This window comes from Indicator indicator, chromosome 36, assembly GCF_027791375.1.
Source record: "Indicator indicator isolate 239-I01 chromosome 36, UM_Iind_1.1, whole genome shotgun sequence".
Lineage (NCBI taxonomy): Eukaryota > Metazoa > Chordata > Aves > Piciformes > Indicatoridae > Indicator > Indicator indicator.
The window spans coordinates 1,852,103-1,874,924 of NC_072045.1; the positions used below are offsets into that span (position 1 = coordinate 1,852,103).

The 22,822-nt window shown below is 45.4% G+C and overlaps 1 protein-coding gene across 1 annotated transcript; it reads right to left on the minus strand.

Annotated features, from left to right (window-relative positions):
• Positions 1–140: 140 nt before the first annotated feature.
• Positions 141–21,722, minus strand: MED26 (mediator complex subunit 26). Its single transcript, XM_054396018.1, has 3 exons — positions 21,648–21,722; positions 4,177–4,251; positions 141–2,918 (listed from the first exon to the last, which is right to left on the minus strand). The coding sequence occupies exons 1-3, from the start codon at positions 21,720–21,722 to the stop codon at positions 1,224–1,226; spliced, it is 1,845 nt and encodes a 614-aa protein (XP_054251993.1). The 3' UTR covers positions 141–1,223.
• Positions 21,723–22,822: the final 1,100 nt, after the last annotated feature.

A 22,822-nucleotide genomic window follows, 5' to 3' on the forward strand; every position in this document is an offset into this window, starting at 1 on the left:
TCCCCCATGCCACTCTGATGGGGTCAGGAATCCCTCAGCTGATCTGAATTAAGCAAACCTTGACACAACTGAGGTATTTATAAAGAATTCACAAACTGGTTTGTGCAAATTTTTTTTTATTTCCACATTTATATCACAATGTGTCCACTTAAAGGACCAAATAGCAAAGTTGCTCCCTTCTGCATCCTGAGAACACAGAAGTCTAGGTACTGTACATTCACTAAGGCTCTTTGTTTTTGCAAATTGCGTTTATGATGGATATCCATAAGGCAAACAATATCTAAAGGAATGGTAACAAGTATACTTCCAGCATACAAAGAGGCTTCCTTTTTCCCTCTCACAGTACAGTTACAAACTTGTAGCACCCTCGTTATAGATTCTAGAAAAGGTGATTTTTCTTGCCTTTTGGGGGGGGGGGGTTGGGTTGTGATTTGGTTTTGTTGGGGTTTGTTTGTTTGTTTTGGTGTGTTTGTTTTGTTTTGTTTTTCTTCTGTGTTTTGTTTTTCTAGAAGTTTGCAGGAAGGGAAAAGGAATTAAAATATTTAGCTGGTGGTGGTGGGATCAAAAAATATTGTTAAACATCTAGTTTTTGCAGCATTTCTCAGAGACTGGATTTAAACTGAAACCAGACTAAAAGATGTGGATGCCTATGGAATGTTGAGCTGAAGCCAGTTGCCCGGCCTGCAGTGCAACACCTGCCATTTAAACCCCAACCTCCATACCCCCTGACTTGAAACCAAACACAATCATGTCCAGAGATGTAGTACAAATAAAACTACAGTTTTTGCACATTGTCTCTCCCAGTATCTCACTGCCAAATAATAACCCAAATCAAGTCAAATAAATAGATGCATATTTTGTTAAGGTAACTTCCACAATTTTCTCTGTACCTGCCTGTAATCAGATTCCGGCATTCAGAAAGTGCTGGAAATCCTCTTCACTTCTTGGGGACTAACACTTTTTAGAGCTGGCTCACTATGGAGTTTTGAACTCAATTTATCAACCTTCGTATGCCTTCCTTTGCAATTGTTAGTAAACTGGTAGCAGCATTTCACAAAAGGAGAACTGAAAGGACAGAGCTGTAAGGAACCAGCTCCCTCACACCCTCTGCTCGTTGGGCCTGTGTGTCCAGGACAGGAGGCTGTTTTCTCCAGCGTTAAGTGGCATGGTGTCTGCCCTCTCTGCTAACTGCGGGTGTAAAAGCATTTTTAGCACAACTGTACTCAGTCTAGGCAGACGTAAGGCAGGATGTTCAATCTACCATCATCCCCGTGTGGATCTAAGGATATGCACTGTGTCCAATCATACCAGTTACCCTGTGTGTCATAACAACCGTTCACACCTGGCCAGTTTTGTTCACGTATCCTATCAAGGTCATCACTCGTGACCTCTCTTGTGACCCCAGGCAAGTCTGTAGGTTTGCTGTTAGGAGCTAGAACATGAGTCTTTCTAGCCTCTTTTCTAGTGCTTTCCTCCTGCTTTAAATATTCAGACATGAAGTAGTGAGCTCCTGGAGTCTGTACTCCTGATGAGGACAGCAAGCTACTCTGTCTGTTTAAATATGACTGAATGATTTCATTTCTGGATAACTCTTTCCAGTTCGTTTGTTCAAAGGGGCTTTGCAGGCTGGGTTTTTGCTCCTGCTTTTCCATTTCTGTCCTGTGCTGTTCAGTAAGTGCAGGGATTTCTACCTGCAAAGGATCTTTCTGTGTTAAAGGCTTTATCTGTCCTGTCATGTGATCAAAAGTGAGTTTTCTTTCTTTTAACCTCACTGGTTTCACACCCCCTTCTGTCACATGCCCATCCAAGTTGACTGTATAGTCTCTGGGTCGGTACCTTTTCTTCTTTTTACTGTCAGAACCTGAAGCAGCATCATCACTGTCCATTTTTGAAGTGTCCTGTGAAAAGCTCATGTGTGGTAGGAGAGAATCCCCAGGATGGGAGCTGGTTTTGCAGCTAGGAGATGTATGCTGTTGAAGCGTCCCTGCTGTATGCCTGTGCTGGCTTTCAGAAGGTACCGGCTGCTCCTGCCAGTGCTGAGATGCATCAGGTACTGATTGCTGGGAGAATTCCAGTCTCTTTGCTGGCATTGGAGGTGTTGATGGTTGCATCAAAGACGGTGGCGGTGATGGCACCTGTGCAGTATCTAAGAACTGAGACCTTTGAGATGGACTAGGCATGGAATCCTTTGGTGAGTATGTGGTGTGCTGCCGAGCAAAAGTATCATGCCTGACATTTCTGGGGCTAAAGGAGGAACAGCGAGGACTCTTCGGTTGGTGCAGGCCCGTGGTTTCTTCCAATTTATCATGCTGCTGAAGCACTGCAGTCTTTAATAATGAGGAAGTGCTTGAAGGTTTTACAAGTCCTGGAGAACTGGTGTGAGGTTTGACAGCATTTACTGGGATCTTACTGTGTTTATCGTTTTCACTGAGTTCTGTCCTGCTGCTCTCAGGCCCTGCATGTAGATTTATGTCTACAGGACTAGGAAAATTTTCAGGACTACCTCCAATTCCATTTGTTGGAGGGGGCGAAGAGTTTTGTAATACTTCATGACTAGCTTTGGAGACCTTTGGGGGAAGAGGGCCCTGATGCCCATCCCTGTGTTCACCTTTCTTTTTCCTATTACCCAGTTTCTCTGGTTTCGGAGAGTTTAGTTTCTGGATATCGTTCCTGCTCTTCAGTTCGCTGATCGGCTTCGAGCCAGCCACAGCAGGCAGCTGCGCTTCTGGCTTGCAGTTGTGAGCACCACCGTTGGCTGAGCCGGGCGGGTTTGGCAGCCCTCTTGGCACAGGGTCATTCTGGGTTACAGGTTCGATCAACTTCTGCCAATTCCGCAGCAATTTCTTGGCACGTTTGGCAAGCTCTTCGTTGGATGTCTTCTTCCTCACCTCATTGATAAGCCTCCCTAGTCTCGTTTCCTGTAAGGAAAGAAAAGTCATTAACAAACAGGTGTCACTGTAAACAAAACTGTTGAGGCACATTTCTGCTTTGTAGTGCTTGCCCTAGGAAACACCCAGAGAAGAATCAGCAGTAGGCCAGCTGGCCCAGTGCTCTGCCACACAACATGAGACCTGCTGTCTTTACTCCCTGGCTGAAGCACCAGAATTGTGGAGACAAAATAAAAAATCGGAAAGGAATTCCTTTAATCATCAAGAATCTTAAGTAGAAATACATAAGCTCAGATTCAAGAGGAAATGCAACAGCCAAGGCAAAAAAAGGTTACACAATGAAAACGTATGATCTGTAGAAAAAAGCAAGAGGGAAAAATCCTCCAGAAACTTTGTCAGTCACAGCAGCACGCTGACAAAAATCTGCTTCACAACCCTACCCAGCCAGGGTGTGCCTATGTCCTACCTTCCTCCACCTCTCCTCTCCCTTCACTCCTCAGTACCTTGAAGGGCCAAAAAAGACCGATTTAAACAAGCATTCCTAAAACTTATTCCATAAGCAGAAGGAAGGGAAATGTTTGACTGCTCCTGAAGCACATTTGAAAACAAAGGATTGGTCCACAAATCAGAGTTCTTAAGTAAAGTACCTTGGAGGAAAACACAGACCAGACTATGAGGGAAATAGGTGACAGGTTGTGATACGTATGTTAGTTAGAATTAAGTAGCAGTTAAGGGCCAGAAATAGCAATCACTTCAATATAAAGATACAAAAAAAAAAAAAAAATCACAGCTTAGCCATAAAAACTTCTTTGGGATGTTTCTGAGAGTATCCAATGAGGCTGCACCTGATACACCTCATCCCAACAACAAGACCAGGCCCTGAAACTTGCTTAATTGAGTTTAAGATTCATCTTGCCGACACAGAGGAACTATATTCTTATTTTGGATTCTTTGGTGCTTGGTCACCAAACACCTAGAAAAGTGATCAGTGCTTCAGCAAGCAGAGTGGCATTGATGAATGCAACAAAATTAATTGGTAGCAAGCAATGATTAATTTAGTGCCCCACACAAACAGAAACTGTGCTGCACAGAATGCTGATCTGAATCCAGAAAGAATCACTGTGCCTGCAGTGAGATGGCATCAGCAGCACCAAAGGGACGAAAGAATATCTTAACTGTGAATTCTTTGCAATCAATCTATTGTTTCAAGAAACACTCTGATGGGTATCAGGCAGAGAAAGTCCTTTTATACAGACAGAAATAAAGGAATGTTTAGAGGGTGACATACCTCAAGTGCCTCTTTGGTAATGGGGTATTTCTCCAGACTGGAGATCACTTCCAGCACTGCCACCATGTTATGGATCTGCAACAAGGAAAACAAAGTCACTTTATGTTTCATCTACAGGTCTTAGTTATCAAATGTAATTCAAGACCTTCCACTTTATAATTGCTGGAAGCATTAATCACAAAATTGCCACCACACTGTCTGGCTTTAGGGAGCTGATTGTTCAAAGAACAGGGACAAGGACACTTCACTGACCTAGTTGGAAACTACAGAAGCTGTAACAAACCTTCTGTAAAACTAAAAGAAATGTTAGCAATAAGACCAGCATGACTCACTGGTAGAGTTCTGAGACCCCTACTCCAACGTATCAGTTACTGTCCTACACCCAAACTGGAAAAACAAGTGCCAAGGAGACCAAGAAAAACAATGGGCCAAAAGTTGTATTTATTCCCTTAGGAACTGCTTCAGATTGACATTAGTCACCGTCCTACAGCTTGTTCAAAGAATCGATGACCCAACTGCTACACATCAGAGCCCACCCACACAGCAATGAACTCTTACAAGTTCAAGAGCGAAGGAAGCAAGTGCTGTGCCCAGTAGGTGTCCTCAGCCCATCACTGGACCAGGCAGGGTTATGGCCACAGCTCCTCCACAGCAGCAATGGCTCTAGGACTGCATTTCCTCACGTGTAAGGTGGTGAGGAGTGGCTGCAGAAAACCCCATGGCACTAAACCTGCCTCAGGTTTCCTGATGGGTTTCACTGCAACGTTTCCACACGCACAAGGGCCATGCAAAGGCAGTCACCACAGTCTGTCGATTTGAAGCACAAGTCTGGCTGGTTTAATGACTCCTGTGAGAAACTCCTAACCACAGAGATCCAGGTTTCCATTACCTGGTATTACCAGCACCAAAAGCAGGAATTTCTAATTCCCCTTCGTACGTAGATTTAAATGATAAGCAAAGGAAAACTTGAATCACAGTCTCATTTATTGCTTAATTACGTTAATTACACATCAACTGGATGTGAACTGCATCTGAGAAGTCTTGCAGCAAGAAACCCTGCAAAAATCCCACATTATCCTAAAGTCTTCTCAGAAGCACAATCAAGTAGCCCTGCCCTACCCAACAGAGTCCACTGCAGGATTCTTCATGTTAAAAAGACTCCAAGTTTGTAAGAACTCGCTTTTGCAGTCAATTTTAGCATTCTGGTAAGATGCAGCAGGAGAATCAGGAACTGAAGTCTCTTCCTTCCAGAAAACCTTGTGTACTTACAATGTTTCTTCCACCATAGCCAGACTGCTTAAGACTGGGGATACTTGGATCAGGCTGCCAGCAACGACAAATCTCTGCTCCATTTTTAGATTTACTTTTATCAAACTAACGTTTGAAGTCTAGATAGGTTGGGGACAATTGGAACTCTTACAGGTTGTCAAACCAACCTCAGACCAAAGATAATTTCATTTGCCATGGTCTTTTCTTCTCTGAACTACAATGTCTCTACAGATATTTAAAGCTCTACCATCCAGTCATGTCTGCTAAAACTCCTCTTAAGCTATAAAGCAGCAATAACATATCTTGACATATTTTAGTTCTTACTATTTCACTTCAGTGTGCTGTTTTTCTCTATTGTACTTGTCATGCCATTCTAGTGCCTAGGAGGGGTGATTTAGCCCCACAATTTAAGTCACAACACCAAGAGGTTTTTTTGGTTTCTAGAACCAGAGCACTCAATAGCTAATGCTCTATTCTGGGAGTTTCCAGACAAACACTTTTAGACTTGCAAAACACAATACTCTCCTTCCCAACAGGTACTTCAGCCTGTGAATTACCAGGGTGCAATGAGGCTCTGTGTATCTCACACACCAATAATTGGTACAATTATTTTTGCAGTTACTGGTAATCCCCAAATATTTGTTACTTAAATGACAGACCAACAGCAGAAAAAGATGATTAGCCTGTCAGAAGGTCGAGATGGGGAAAGTGATACCCACACAGGCCTACAGAAAAGTGAAAGCAGCCAGGGGATTTCCAGTAACAGGTTTGCCTTTGTTCAATACACCCAAACACACACAGATGGATGCCCCTGAATGCTAAATCACCTACCAGGGACCGGACTGCACCAGGACCAATGAACTGTTACTTCACTCCCTGCTTGGAGGGACACATGGTGCCAATTACAGACAGTGAAAGCTGCCTGACACTGCCGAGTCTCTGCCAATCACACAACTTCTGGTAAAACACAAAACACCCCTTTCAGTCTCCACACATTTGTAACCCATTGAAAACCTGCTACTGCGCTGAAGCAGCCACTGCTAGGAGCACCAAGGCTCATGGTCCAGATCAGCTGCAACAAGCTCCTCTCATTTTGCTTCCCTTCTTTTTGATCTGCAGGGAAGCATGGTTCTTAAAAAATAAAGTACAATGTGCAGGCAAGTATAACAACTCCACTCTTTCCCTGTTGGAAGCTCCACCCAAACTGCTATAAAGAGAAGCTTGTAACAAAAATTATATTCACCTATTTCAAAATAATACAGACTGTGACATTTCTTGTGGTATAGTTAAGCACTATGACAAAAACAGGATGACCTCCCCAACATGCCTTAAAAATCATTTACTCAGTGTGAAGACACCTATTTCAGTAGTAGCAGCACATCAGTATCTTTACCTTAAGCTATCCTTTACTGGTTTAGTAAGATTAACATATTGTCACAAAACTGACGTGAGACTGAAGTTACAAAACCTTCCAGGACATCATCCTACTTTGAGCAGCACCAGAAATTAGAATTTACCAACACAAGCTACTATTAAAAACACTTATTTGCCACAGGGCAGTAGGCAAAGTAACAAGGCACACGACACGGGAGTTTAGCAGCTCTTGCTCTCTTCAGACACTGGTTAGGAATACAATTGCCTAAGTCAGTGTCTCAGGAACTTGCACATCATTTTATTTTCTGTTTGTCTACTAACACTGCAACCTGCTACTATCACCCCAAAAGAAGACCTTATGATGCAACCCCAGGAGCTTGCAGAAAACAGCTAAGAATAATCCCTGTGGAAGCTCTCTAGTGCTGTTTCCATGTTGTGGAGATTGGCTGGCATGCAGACTAATTCACTCAAAAGTTTACTGGAGAACATCTGCTTGAGTCATCTGTAGTAATCCTTCCCAGGCAACCCTAATGACAGTCATAGAAAACGTATCTTATTTATTTCATGTAAGTCTCCTTAAGTCATTCGGCCATGCTCTGGAGCTTACAACTGCTATCAGAGACCTTTGCCAAGTTAAGCACTAAATGTTTTTGCTGTTGCCTTGGACAAAAATGTGGGTTTCTGAACTCTCTGGAAAGGATCAAGCAGCTTAATTTCCTTTTTTGATTGCCATTTTAGCTTTCATAAATCAAGAAGAATTCAGTAACTAATTTCAGGGTGTTTAAAAGGCCCCGTGTGTTTGAGAGGTTTAATGTCCAGCTATTCCCTGCCTCCTTGCCCTGCAGATTTGAAAACAGCATCCACACATGAGCTGCAATCACCATTTCCAAGTGCCAGGGGTGAGGAAAGGCTGGGAGCATCAGCCTGCTGTGATGTGGTTTACGCTGGACCAGCACACTCCAAAGTTATGCTTTGAGTCTCTACTTACAGACCAGTCCAGGCACAAAACACAAAAGCTCCAAGTCTAAAACCTTCCTTTCTTCCTCAGGACTGCCTCACCACAAAGGACAACCTGCAGTAGTTTCTCAGATACTGCTGTCTAAAATCCAAATGTTAAGAGAAACATGCAATTGCAGTCACTCAAATACAGCAATTTATTTGCTGTGCTTGTTTTTTTGGGGTTGTTTCTTTAAAACACACACAATTAGACCATGAGAGATGACAAACCAGATATCAGTTAGCCAGGATGATGTTGTTGGGACAGTTGTGCAGTCCTAGAATAGGAAAAGGAGCAGCTCTTTCCTTGTAAAACAAGCATCTGGGAGTAAGATGCTCGGTTACAAACAAAACTGCCATGAAAGTTCCAATACTGATTCCCTATCCAAGGGGATTCTGGCTAGAAAAGCTCTTCTTGACTCTCTCACACCTGAAGTTCATAGAAGAGCAATAAAAGGCATCTTTTGACACAGCAGCAGCATCTAAAGGGTCACATCTGCAGCTTTAGAAGTTTCTAAAGGATGTTTAACTTGGCTGGGTATGTCCAGAATCATTAATTACAGATGCTTTTCTAAACCCAAGTGTAACACTGATATCCTCCTGAACTCAAGAGTTACAATCATCAGCAATCTGACTCCATCATAGACATCTGGAAATGGACAATGTAGATCAGTCAGAAGACAGTAGCTTTGAGAGAATGCACTTGTCAACATACTTGGACTGACTTCCTCAGAACATGCCATAAAGACTCATAATTTTGCTAATTTCAAGTACTTTTGTACCATTTTCCCACCTGTGGTTTTAAAGCAATTTCACAAGAGCAAGCAGAGAAACAGATCCACCATGGAAGACCAAAGAGATCTTTCCATCCGCAGATACAAACCCAGCTCTCTAGTGCCAAGCTGGTGTTTTCTACTAGCAATTAGTAAGACCCACAGGATGGTCTGTACCAGGGTTCACAGGAGCATTTGTACCCTTTTTCTTGACTTCCCCCTACACCTAGAGACAGCAGCATTTTACTGGACAGTTATAAAACCTGTCATATATCCATGGGCCATGGCTATCCCTCTGTAGTGCAGTGTAGTGCAGGTTAATGCTCAAGAAAACTCCAGTTCTGAGTCAGAATTGCTGACATTGCCAGGAAGGTAGAGCTGATTCCCAAGGAGGTACAGCAACAGCACCACTGGCATCATGAGCCGCTCCAAAGACAGTGCAACTGCTTTGGACACTTCCAGGTTTAGACCCTCCAAAAAGCTACTTCACTGCATAATAACCTGAAAAGTGGAATAAGAAGGAGAGAAGTTGCTCTTCGTATGAGGCTTTATTTAAACACGGCAATGAAAACACAGCAGTCTGGTGCTTATTTAGCACCTCATATGGGCTGCAGTGGGTATCAGGTACCAGCAACATACATCAGCCACAGTCAGCTAGAATGTAATTTTTTCAGAGATAGACTAACATACAATATAGAATTCAATTACAACCTGATGATATTTAGTTCAGTTCCCCTGCAACTGATCTATTAGCAGTTCCCCCTACCCCGCTGTGTGTCCGAACGTTGTCTCAGGAAGGGTACGTGAGATACTGTTCTCAGAAACAACAGACCAAGATGACAACAATGTGCTGCTTTGTTCATCATTACTGAAGACACATGAAAGTCAGTTTGCAGAGTTCAAATATTCACTACTACACAAAAGATATTCTGAAAGGTGACTTTTAATTGTATTTAATAAAGCAGATCTTTAAACAGGAAGGAATCAATTATTTCTTTGAAAGTCATTCACTGAGAGTATTTTCTGTAGCAGAGAAATTCATCTGGAGTCTGTGTTTGAAAGCTGATCAGGGATTTGTGCTGCAAAACAACAGACAGAAGAAATGCTCCTTGACTGTCAAGAGCAGCTAGAGAGGTGGCTGGGCACAGCAGGTGCTGATCCTTTCCTCAGGATTTAAAGTTTCAAGGTTGGATATGGAGTCAAAACAAAGTGTGTATTTTATTTGTGCTTTATTGAATGGCAAAGTACCATCATCCAGATACCCTCCCACATACACTTGACAAAGACAGGCTCACCACACAAGAGTCAAGTCAGATTCCAACAGAATTCCTCATTGTGAAGAAATTGGCAGATCTGAAATACTTGAGCAAGAGACACCACTTCACCCTCTGCTACCTTCTGGCACCAGGTATACACAGAAGGGAGGTGCAGAGATACTGCAGTAGCTGAGAGAACAAGAGGAGTTTGCCAGCAGGAGAAACAGTTTGTGCTGGCAGGTACAGCCTGAGACACAAATCAAGCTGTTGGTGCATGCCGTCAACATTCAACTCTTCTCTACATGGTCCACTCCAAAGGAGACTTCTCACCTTGACAGAGGTCCTTGATTCAGCTGGACAAGGCAGGGGAAGGCCTCAAATGAAAGAAGTATCTTTTGGTGAGGTTAATCAGAAAGATAAGAGGTAGTAAAACAGATCATGGAGACAAGACATACACCCAGAATACATCAGTTCACAGAGCAGTGGTGACACACTGAGGGAAGTCTCCTTGCTCTACAGGAAAAGGTCTTTAAGGCAAAGAGAACAGTCAACAGTGTAATGCTTTTCTCCATTCGTATTTATTAACTAGTAATTGGAAGGACATTCTTACAGCAGAGTGAGTAATTGTCTGTCAGCTTCAACAGTCACTAAACATTTTGTGCAACATCCTAATTGTACCTGTAGTACCTCCCTCTCATTGTATACGAAACAGAAGATTCACTGGAAAAAAAAACACAAAAAAACACCACCAAAAAACCCAGCAGAGCATGAAGTTGGGCCAAACCTGTCTGGAGAACACTTATTAGCAGTTGAAATGAAGGTGAGTTACGTGAAATGTGACTGCACTGGAAAGATGTGTAGCAGAATTTCAAGATAGCAGAACAGAAGAATGGGTACTGCTGACCAGGGTCAGGAAGTCACTGTCCCAGCAGGGCAGAAGAGCCTTACTGGTATATACACAGCATACTGCAAGCAAGCTAATTTCAGTCTTGTTTTTCACTCAGCTGATAAGGAATGGTATAGGACTCAGATCTTGCTGGAATTACATGTTCACCTCTAGACACCACAGCTCAGGAAGAACATATACAAAGAGAAGTTAAGAGAAGAGCAGTGATAAGAGGTCTGGAAAACATGGTTAATAAGGAAAAAAAGTTTAAGTCCTCAGTTCACACAGTGCTGAACAAAATAGAGAGAAAAGACAAATGAAACTCATAAAAAGGCTTACTTCAAGCTATTAGTCATAATGAAGAACAGGGCAATTGACTCTTTCACATTCACTGGCCTCATTTGCAACAAGACAAATACTGGTAACCCCTTAAGCACAACCAGAGAGCTACCAATGCACTCAAATAAGCCCTCCAATAGTTTCCTCGGCCACTACAGAGGTTGAAGAACAGATTAGGTAAGTCTTGAAGCAGTTGCTTTATACAAGCAATGGTACTTCAGTGAAGCTAAGGGGACCACATAGCTTCTTGAAGCCCCTCTTATGATCAACACCTAGGGAACAGATACTGAGCAGTAAGAAGCAGGAATACATTGAAGCATCCATTTCTATCTAGGCCAAAGAAGGAATCCTAAACCATGTCCTCTTTAAGATGACAAATAGGGAATTATGAAGCAATTCGTATTATAAGGACTTGCAAAATCAACACTTCCAAACTGGCTGTCCCCCTGCCCCTGCAGCCTCACTAGCCCAGTGACCGTGACTGCAGGAGAGATGCCCAAGGCCAGCCCAGCCTCCACAGGCAGCTCATCACCACTCAAGCTCTGTAGTCACTTCATGCCACTATTTCAATCATCTCACACTTACTTGTCTCTCAACATCACACCACCTGAGCACGTTTCTAACACAGCATGATCACACCAAAATGAAGCATAATAAACCAAAATTAACTACAGACACATTCTGTTTCTGGCCTGAGCACACCATGCCTTCTGGCATGAGCACCTCAAATCACATGGCCAGCTACAAACATTTTGAATGTTTAGAGGAACAAGGTGGCATGTCTAGCAGAAGGAGACTTGCCAGTTGCTGAGCTGCACAAGCACAACAGGCCCCCATTCCCTGTGCAATCACTGCAGGTTGTTTCAGCACAGCAACACCCACGGAACACATCACAAACACAAACCCTAAAAATCCAATCCCTATGCTAGTCCTAACGACATCTAACCACAAGAGTTTTACTGTGTAGATGACAACCGCTCTTCCACCTGTCCAGAACCTTTAACCAGGTGAATTGTGCTAGTTACTATTTATTATAAGCCATGACCTTACATTTGAAATTACTGCTTAAGAATTTTGAGAGCCATAAAATGAGGTTGTTGTGCAAAGTCACAGGAACATCTGATCGTGCTTTGAAAAGAAATGCAGCTTGTTTATTAATCAGGCAGAGTAACAACATCACAGAAAAAAAAAATCAGCCTTAAAATGTGCCCCTTCTAATTTATCTTGGGGCTAAGGACTGCAGCTGTCTAGGGGCAAAGAAAAGCCAATGCTGAGAGTTCATGCAGAGCAGTTGGGTCCCACCACAACAGCTTCCACTTCTCCTAACCCATCTTACTATCTATCTGTGTTACAGCACCAGCACAGACCCCCAGCTGGGTTATGAGAATGACCCTTAAAGGCACCTGGACAGAATCATTCTGCAATCACCTGCTTCATCTTAATGCACTCCGGAGAACTAGTGGAGGTTTAAAATTATGCAACACACATTTACGGGCTTGATGAGAACAGCTTCAGAGGGTCAAGAGCTTCCTGAAGTTCTTTAAGTCCATGCTACCTACCACATGGAATATCTGCTTAGAGCTGTTTATATCTGACTGTAATACAGAAAAGTGCTACTACTGTCATCACAATACCAGCTTTTCACTCTTTTCTTGAACTTGCCAACTTTCTGGTGTACTTTTAACTGGAGCAGCCCCACCAGGGAAGCTTCTTAGCTGGTTCTTTAAATGATAAAGGAGGTTAAGCAAGCGCCTGTTGAATATGCTGCATTGTGGAATTTAGGAATCCATCAAGAGTGAAGTACACTATGCTTATGTGGCTGCTCAGGAGAACTGAAGCACGGCATACTTCTGCACAAAACCTGAGAAAAATACTGTTACCAACCAGAAAATTCTTAAATACCAAGTCTGGGAGAAGTCACTGTACCTCTGCACAGCAGTTCCTAAAAGAATTCATATCAGCACATACCACAGAGAGGTTTTACAAATATACAAAAAAACCTGCAATCAATTTACTCATTCCCCAGAATTGCTGATCACCAAATTCTAGATAAAATGCCGCTGCCAGTCACCCATTTCCTAACAACTCCACATTCTCTGAAGACTGTGCAGGTCCTCAGAGAATAGAACCTGTCAGGAAACTGATGGCTCTTCTCTGATGATCAGTCGAGAATGCTGGACCATTCCACTCAGTGGCACAATCATTAGCAGCTACTTGGAAACAAGAGTTTTCTACCTTTGTCTGGAAGAAAAGCCACATCTTTTCCTAGAGGAGATAAGCACAGCACCTTTCATTTCGGGGCTTATCCCCTGGAGGGCTACTTTAAGACCAGCTCCTCTCCAGAACAAATTGCCCAATGTGGCCATAAAAGGACAAAAAATAATTTAAACACAGAACACTGGGGAACCTGCACCTGGCACTAGTTATTTCTAACCTAGGAGCAGAAAACTTCACGATTTCCATGTAAGCAAGCCCCAGTGGTGCTCAAGTCCCTTGGCAGCCTATCTTTAAAATCCAGTGAAGAAAATACACAAAGTCAAAACCCAGTAGCTTGTTTTGACAGACTGGCACTCTTGCATATGTGACACAGAGATTTCATGATGCAGTCAGGCCCAGCCTGCTTATCCCACAAACACAATAGTTGTAGACACCTCTTTGCAAATACATTGGAAGCATAGAATCATGGAACAGCAGTGTTGAAAGGGACATCAGGAGATCAGCTAGTCCAAACCCCCTGCGAGTGCACGTATGCCTAGATCAGGTTACCCAGAATCACAATGGCCAGGTGGGGTTTGAGTCCCAAGAGGAGGAGACTCTACAACCTCTCCGGGCAGGTAGCTCCAGGGCTCCAGCACCCTCACACCAAATAAGTTTCTCCTTAAGTTCGAGTGAAGCCTCCTGGATTCTAGTTTGTGCCTGCTGCCCCTTGTCTTATCACTGGCTACCAACTGAGAAGAGCCCAGCTCCATCTTCATGACCTCCACCCTTTAGACGTTTGTATACATTATCTCCTGTGTCCTCTTTTCCATCTCTCCATGCTGGTCAAGAATCAACTGCAATTTCTCCACGGACAAACTGTACTATTGAGGCACACGTGTTTCTGGAACATCCATGGTAACTTAGAGACCTAAAAATCCCATGTTCCTTTCCTCAGAATTAATGTACCCAGCACAAGTGTGACCTGCTGGCTGTGCTACCCAGCTCCAGGAGCTCTGCTCTCTGACAGCTCGAGTTACAGAAATCCAGTGCTGGTTGCAGATGTGCTGAAAGTTTGTTCACTGAAGGCAGGCTGCATGTTTGCATCAGCACTCTGGAAAAAGCCCATGCTGCTCTACCTCTGCAAGTGCAACACTCCTTTAAATAAAATAAGCGATTTAGACCTGGAGTAGAATCATGATTCTCTGCAAGGTCACTCTGCATGAGAACAGAATGTAAGAAAGTGGCTCCAAAAGTGCTGGTTGTCACTCAGACAAGTATTCCACCTCTGCACAACCATCTTCACAGCACCAAGTTTCAGAATATGCCCAGGTGAGTATGTTGCTGACTACTAGAGACAGACTCAGACATAGGATTCCTCTTCTCCCCAGCTGCTATGTTAGAAAACCACTCCGCTCAGTAAAATAGAACTAATCACATTTTACTTCGAGGGGTTCCTCTATAGACATTTCCACCACCGACTGAGCATGCTGAAAACTGCATTCTTGGATATTAACAATCCCACTCAAGCACACACCAAAAAAGCCATGCCCCAGAAAACGCTGACATGCTGTGAAGTTTAGCAGATTATGCCTCAAATTAAAGCAATATGCTGGCTCTTAAATATTGTTCTAAACACTGAAAGCATGAATCACCTGCAGAAAGAATAATTTAGCTGTTAGAAGACTGAATAAACAAACCTACATTAAAATGAATGTGATGTGCTTACCTTTACCTTCAGTATTTCTCTAAGGACCAAGTGGCTAAATGAGGCCACATCACAGAGTGTAGAAAGCCCATTTGAAGTTATCACCAAGCCCCAGATGGATGAGACAAGACAGTAGTAACCTGTTATCAGCCAAAACAGATGGGGAGTCTGTGTGTGTATTTATTATAACTTGAACTCCAAATCCAATACATTGGAGTAACGATGCATTGAAAGAAGCGCTACTTAATTAACATCAAATTTCTGCAGCAGGCAGAATAGTTTCCTCCTTTCCTGCAAAAATCCTCCACTTGTCAACCTTAACAGCTCCTTAAAGAAACTGGAAAAGGCTCCTCCTCCTCAGAGTGCTTTGGTTGTTCTGAAACGCTTTGATGAGGAGCCAAAGGTGCCAGAACGAGTGTTGTGTCATCTGGCCACAGCAAAAATCCTGAAGAGAGGCAACAACGCATCCCTTATACATGCCTAAGCTGGGCTCACCCTCAATGCACTGCACAAACTCCTAATGAATGACAGATTGGAGCTTCTCTCCTAGGCCCAGACTCATGAAACACAGGCTAAGCTGAAAGTCTTTGCATTTTCCACAACACAGATTGGGTCTCTCTCAGCTTGGGAGCTTTGTTCTCCAGGAAGTTTGTTTCAGCAACACTCTCCTGCAAGGTTGCACATCCTGCATCAGCTGTCTTCCACACTGGTTCATGGTGACTGAAGGAGATTATTCATGACAGAAGAACTATGCACAAAAAGTTAGTTCTTCCATTCAGTAAATGGCTTCATGGTCACATCAAGAAGAACGTCTGAGATGGGTTATTTCAAACCTCACAGCACTTCCTCCCTCTGGCACTCCAAGTGTTCATTCCCCACCAAGAGTCCACACTGCAGCATGTGCTTCTTGCTGGCAAGTTTTATCACTTGTATTTAAAAAGCCTGATCCCCTTCAATGAAACAACCTGACAGGCAGAGGGATGCCTGGCTGGAGAGTGCTGCTCTACAGTAGCTTGAGCTTGTACCATTTGGGGCTGTCACTACCCCACTGCCACCTCACCACACACTGCTCTGTGCCCAAACTGCTACCTCCCCAAGCCCATAAGGAGCCAGGGCACAGAAAGAGGCACCAGAAGAGCCCCTTCCAGGTAGGGTTTGGCCAGGTTTGCTCCTTGGCTGCCTAGCACAAGGGAGGGAACAGGAATGTGCAGCTTCAGATGGGGAAGTGATGGGGACCACAGCAGCTCTCCTGCCAGGTGTGGCTTCCTTGGCAGTTTCAGCTAGTATATGTTTAAGCCAAATCAACTCAGTTTTTGACTGTCAGGAACACGAGCCACACAGCCCTCAGTGAAAGGTGATTTACTCTCAGAGCTGCAAAACCAGCAAGGAGCATCCTCCTGGATATCCATGAAGTTTCCCTGTGTTTACCCAGGAAGACCTGCTGAGCTCTCCCATTACTGCATCACCACAAGCACAGGAGCAATTCCAAACATTCCTGAACCACACAGGTGACAGCAAGAATAATGCCTCCACAAACAAGTGCCAACCATAAGGCCTCCAACGCTCCTCTCAAAGCACACAGCCCTTTCCTACAAGGTCCCAGACCAGCCTGCCAAGGCATCAGGGAAGCACAAGGAAGGCAACAAAAAAAAAAATCCACTTCTTACCTTCTGTATTAAAACACTTTACCACCAAATTCTGGTGCCACACCCATTTGTGGAGCTCCAGAGGTTTCACCAGGTAATCAAGCTACATGAAAAACTACTTGGGAAAAAATAACACATTATCTTTAAATCATGATCAATTCCCCACTCAGTTCACCCAATGATTCTGCAAACTGCTGCAGCAGCACACAAAATGGGTGTATGGCAGGAATAAGAGGTGGGTGTTAGTGAAATTGTCCCTGCTGCTGAAACAAACACTCAGATTACAGTTAAGAGCAAATGACTCCTGCTGCCATCAACACTACAACCTGCCCAAGGAATTTACAACAGAAAGGCACTTTGGCATTTCCCTTGCTCTGACCCAAACACCAGCTACTTTTGTTTGCTCACAATTGTCTGAGCAACCTCAACCTTTGTAAAGGTCTCACTCCTGCAGAGGGGTACTGTGCATGTGAAAAGTTTTTCACCTCCTCTCACAGAGGAAGAGGCTCAGGACTAACCAGACAAGGGCTAACTCAGACTGGTAGAACTCAGTACCTGCATAAACACCACAGGCACTCTTGGAATATACTCCCACCAAGCAAAAAAAGGCTGTTTTGGAAAGAGGTGGATGGCAAAACTCCAAAGGAAGGCCAAGAAACCAACTACACCACCGCTCTCAACCTGGTGACTGCAAGCATATCCAGCAGTTTACAAGGCAGTGCAACAAAAGCAGCAGCCACCCTCTTTTAAGGCTGTTTAGACTTATGAAGAACCTGAATGCAATGCAACTTAGTGCAACAGGCCCAAACCTTCAAGTGGAAGCCAGGACTGACCCAATAATGACACTTCAGACCCTACACACCAGGAAATGCCACGACCACCTGCATATTTCACCACACACCTGAAGCACAACCTCAATGCACAAAACATGACACTGCTTGAACCAAGACAAGCTACAATAAGGAAATAAGGCGAGAGGTACAACAGACTCCAGTCCTTGTACACTGCAGCCTCCTCAAAACTGCTAAGCTTATTAGGGCCTCACAGAAAGGACCAAGCTAAAGTAAAAGCCATGCCAGTCTACTTTCACCCACACATAGCAGTTCCCTGTAACCAAGGAAGTCACCAAGACCCTCCTGAAGTGAATCACCACTGCTGTCCTCCACTCTATACCTTTTTGTCACTACAGCAGCATCCAACACCTACCTCTGCACCCATTTCACACACAGTTCTCAAAAGCACATTTACCACTGCTGATCCAGGCTTTTGTTTCTAGGCCTTTGGCAAAGCAATCGATACAAAAACCAGCCATGGAAGCATCTTCAGCTGCAGCTCCGGCATTAACTGGAAGATCACCCCAAGTCAACATGCTGCTTACTAAGACAGGGACCAGTTTATCATTAATAATTCAGATCATGGACCTCTCTGGAAGGTCTGAGCAGCAAGGCCGGACAAGATACTACATGAATGGCAGCCTGACTTACAATCACCTCCAAGCACACCGTGAGCATACTATGGCTTGCTACTCAAACCAAAGCTGGGTTTGCATCATGGAGAGCGATTAATGGCAAATAATTAAATTACTGCCCAATATTTACAAAAAGGGACAGATTGCTGCATATTCAGGATGAGAAACCATTTAATTTCAAGCACAACTCTTAACTCTTGCCAATTGTAAACACCAGGCAAAACCAAATAAGCCCCCCTATTCCTGACAGCAGGTAATAAATTTCCCAAAGAGCACAGAACAGAATCTAGCAAGGCAAAAGCATTCTGCTGAGTGGAAGAGACTTCTAAGAACACTGAATCCAAATGGAAAAGCATCACTCTCCCGGAATCAAGTAATATCTCCTCTGTAAGACCTCACACAACTGCCGCAGGTAAAGTTTTGGACACTCTTTGTGACTTACTGTTTCTACAGGATTCTTCCAGGAAAAGGATTTCCCTACAACAGACTTGAATCAGCCATCATTGTGGGTGATGCCACTGAATTCCTACTTCCCTCCAGCACAAGTCTTGGTACGTCCTCCCTAACATACTAGCTTTGGAAGGAAGATAATGTTGATAGTTAGTGCTTAAATCCTGCAGCAGAAGTAGCTTGTCCATATGTTTTTCCAGAGGGGAAAAAAGTAGAATAAATGAAGATACAATCCCAGATATCCCGGGGGGCTCCCAAGATGAGTCAACTATTTAAAAATAGCTTATTTCTTATAGGTCTCCTTTGAAATAGAGGTTACCTGTGTAAATTCTGACCTAAGTGTGGGAAACCAAGTTATAAATACATTCTGCAGCAGCTACTGGGAGAATGCTCAGGCACTGAGCACCTGTGTACAGTTAACACATCTCTCCAGAGCCAGCAGTTCAAAGAAAGATGAACAGTCAGCACAGAAGATGACTTCTCCCAGCAAGCAGGTTCTGAAAGGTTGGGGACAAGATTATTTTGACCAGTTCAACTCAGTGCAGGTAGGGAAACATTCTCTTTGTTTTGTTTAAGGCACTAGCTCAGAGTCAATCAAGACCTGTACGTCCCACAAATAGCCTTACAGCCACACCACAATGAATATACACAGCTTGTATTAGAACATGTATCAGTGAAGCTTAAATTCACAGCACCCTGCAACAAGGCACTACAAAGAATCACATCATCCTCCTCCTCAGCCTCACCAGGCTGGACTAGTTTTGACACACTTGGAACATTAGTTTTCACCCTCTCCAGAAACACACACACATACACACACTGACAATTATATTGAAAAGCCTGAGTGAAATCCAGGCCTCAAAGCTTGTCTGTCTTGGTCACAAGGAAGTCCACCACAATAATGAATACTTCTAAGTTTTGGATGCAACCACTTCCTTCAGAAGAAGATTCTAAAAGCCAGAAGAAAGCAGCCAGAATTTTCTGTGAGCAGCTATAAGCACAGCATCTTGTGCTGCAGGAAAACATCCGGATACATGATGTGCTTACACAGCTGCCCAAGCAATTCACTGCAGAATCTGCTTTAAAGCATGTCTAAGGTGTAAGTTTTCCTTCTCTTTGTGGAAGTGTGATTACAGGTAGTTGTACAATTGTTTGCCAAGTAGCCTGGAAATGTCCGAGACCTCTGTGGGCACAACTGTCCACTACACCACTTCTGCTCTCCTTCCAAGGAAAGGTTCAAATGGAAGACAGCTTACTGCCTGCAGGCGTTTCTGAACAATGGACTGATTTTTCTGCCACCAATTTTTGCCCTGGACAAGTATCAAGTACGTAAAATTGCAATTTAACATACGTTACTCCTAAACTTATGGGACTACTGACCTGTGGGAAACCCAGCAGAGCTCTGACCTCCCTCTGCAGGAAGCTGCCTGGTTATTTCTGGTCCCCTCATCACAACCCCACTGTCACCAGGTTCACAATATAATGTAACTTTAATGTACAGGGAAAGGGAAAAGCATCTGTCACAAAATACATTTCCTGGCTTCTTAATTCAGCAAAGCCAGAGCATTTTAGAAAGGAACACCAGAATGAGGATAACTATTGCTGCTGACAGTTCTGAAGTTAAAAGACATCACAGATATGTTAGAATTTTATTAAAGTAGGTTTACACTTGGTCTAACATGAGGTGAAAAATTTGAAGCCACAATGAGAGAACACAGAGCAAACAAAATCCATATAGCACACTGATGTTTCAGCCAGATGCACGTTAAAATACTGCAAACTGAAACAATTTGGGCATTAAAAGCTCACAATTACCATTGTAAGTTATTACTGTTACCTGACTCTGTAATGTCACAGCTCATGACAAAGGAACACCACAGGGGATTACTAAAGAAGCTACAAGGTCGGGGTGATTTTTCCTCACTTCTCATGTCACACACATGCCACTGCAGAATATTTCCACACGGCAATAATTTCATTAGCTAATTTAAGACCTCATTAGAGGTCCATTAGAAAAAAATCACTTGTTCAGACACAAGCAGGCTCAACTTTAATAGAATCAAAACACCACTTCACATTGCCAGCCTCCTGGAGTAACATACATACAAGTGTGTTCAGCTTGAGGTGCCCACAGCTGCCCCACAAACTGCAGATGGCCAAGACAAACCTCTGCATCCTGCTGTAATGACTGTCGATCTAAGATTGAAAAAGCAGATTGCAGGCTCTGCACTTCTCTCGCAGTAATAAACACCTAAGTAGAAAACTGCTTTAACGTTTCAAACCCTCCCCCAAGCTTAAAAGGACTAAACGATGCTTCGGATAAGTACCATTTCCACATTAAGGTGGAATATATGCCGAATTCTGTGCTTACACTGCATCGCAGAGGCAGCAGATAAGCTCATTAACTACGGAGAAGGGTAACAGCAAAGACCGAGGGTGCTCACTGCTGGAGCAGCCCCAGAGCCCTGAGGCCACCGTCGAAGCCCTACCGGCGTCCCCGGAATCCGAAGCACCTACCCCACGGCAGGGCTAGAGACGGCCACAGGGGCCGAGGAACAGGTGGGCGCCCCGGAAGATCCCAGCAAGCCGCGGCTGAGCCCGGCCCAGAGCCCCCTGCAGGCCGCGCCCGAGCCACGGCCTGCCGTCAGGAGGCCGCCGGGCCGCACACCGCATGGCCAGGCAGCGCCAGCCGGGACCCGGGGGTGCCGTGCGACGGCGGGAGGCGGTGCGGCGAGGGGACGGACACAGTTCCCTGGCAAAAAGGGATAAGCCTCCGATGCCACCGCCGGGGCGGCCCCACGGTCCCAACTGTGGGGAGCGGGCGGCGAGGCGCCGTTGGCAGTGGGACCCCGGGTGGGCAGGACACTAAGAAGCTCCCCGATATCGCCCGTAGCGGAGGCCTCCGGTACCGGAGAAGGATCCCGGCCGCAGCTGCGATCGCGGCGGGAGGCGAAGCGGTGGCGGACGCGTTGCAACGGCGGCCCCTGGGACAGCGGGACCAGCGTCCCGGGTGGGTGGTTGGTTACGGGGGATTGCCGCGGCGGCGGCCCGCGGCCAGCGTCCCCGCGCTACCGGTACGGGAGCCTTGGGGCCCGGCGGGCCGTACTCACGTTGCTCTGCGGGTCGATGGCCTGCAGCAGCCGGTCCCTGATCTGCTGCGGGGAGGGGGCCGGAGCCGCTGTCATTGCCTGGGCGAAGCGGGGCGGCTGCGGCCGGGGCGGGCGGGCGGCGGGGCCAGGCCGGGCCGGGGCGGCGGCTCCTCACTCGCCGGCGGCGGCCTCCTCTGGGAGCCGGAGTCGCATGTTCGCTCCCCGCAGGGCGGGGACGGCGGTGCTCGAAAAGGGGCGCGTTGGGAATCACGACGGCGTCACCGGGCCAGGCCCGACCGTTCCGCTCGGGGCCAAACTCAACTGTGGGCAGGAGCCAGCCCCGCGCAGGGCACCCTGGGACACGCCCGACGCCGTAGCGAGCGGCGCGCCCCTGACGTCACGCCGCACCCTGACGTCACGGCAAACGTACCGGCGGGCCCGGAGGGCGCCTGCGCACTTGGCTCAGCGGGGACGCGCGTGCGCCGAAGGGGGGTGGTGAGCGCTGAACGTGGCGGCGGTGGCGGCAAGGGTCCGCCGGCGAGAGCAGCAAGCCCCGGAGCCTGATCCGGCGGGGAGAGCACCGAGTCCTGCGTCCCCGCCGAGGGCCAGCACCCCGAGCACGCCGATTGCTACCGGCCACCAGCGCTGCTGCGGGGCAGCCTGGACGAGAGGCGGTCCCGGACGGCTGATGGGACCGAATCTCGTGGGTAGAGAAGGGCTGAGGAAATAAATATCGAAAATAAACCATCGCGACTCAGATATCATGGACGGAAGGCAGTGGTGTCTCGCCCCAGGCCCGCAGGAAGGTACCGGGGTCCTTTTAAGTCGCGAAAAGCCCAAAGGCCAGCGGTGGAGGGCTTTGCAAGCAGCAGGACCTCCCGTTTTCAGTGTTTTTGGATAAAGACGCTTCTGGGCATTACCTGAAAAGGGCTAACCTTTCACAACATGAACAAATGGTTCTTTGTACAGACATACTTCCCTTGTCACATTTCTTATCCCCTTGATTCAGAAGAAACTACAAGTCAAACCAAAGCAGTTGTAAAAGGCAAGGCAAAAGGCTTCTTATATCACGCTGGCCAAGTGACCAGCCCGGCGTTTAAACCTTCCAAAGCCTTTAAGAATAGCTCAAAACTAACCCTTTTCAAAGCACCTGCTTAGCAGCTAAATCACAACTTTTATTATTTTGAGCAATTCTG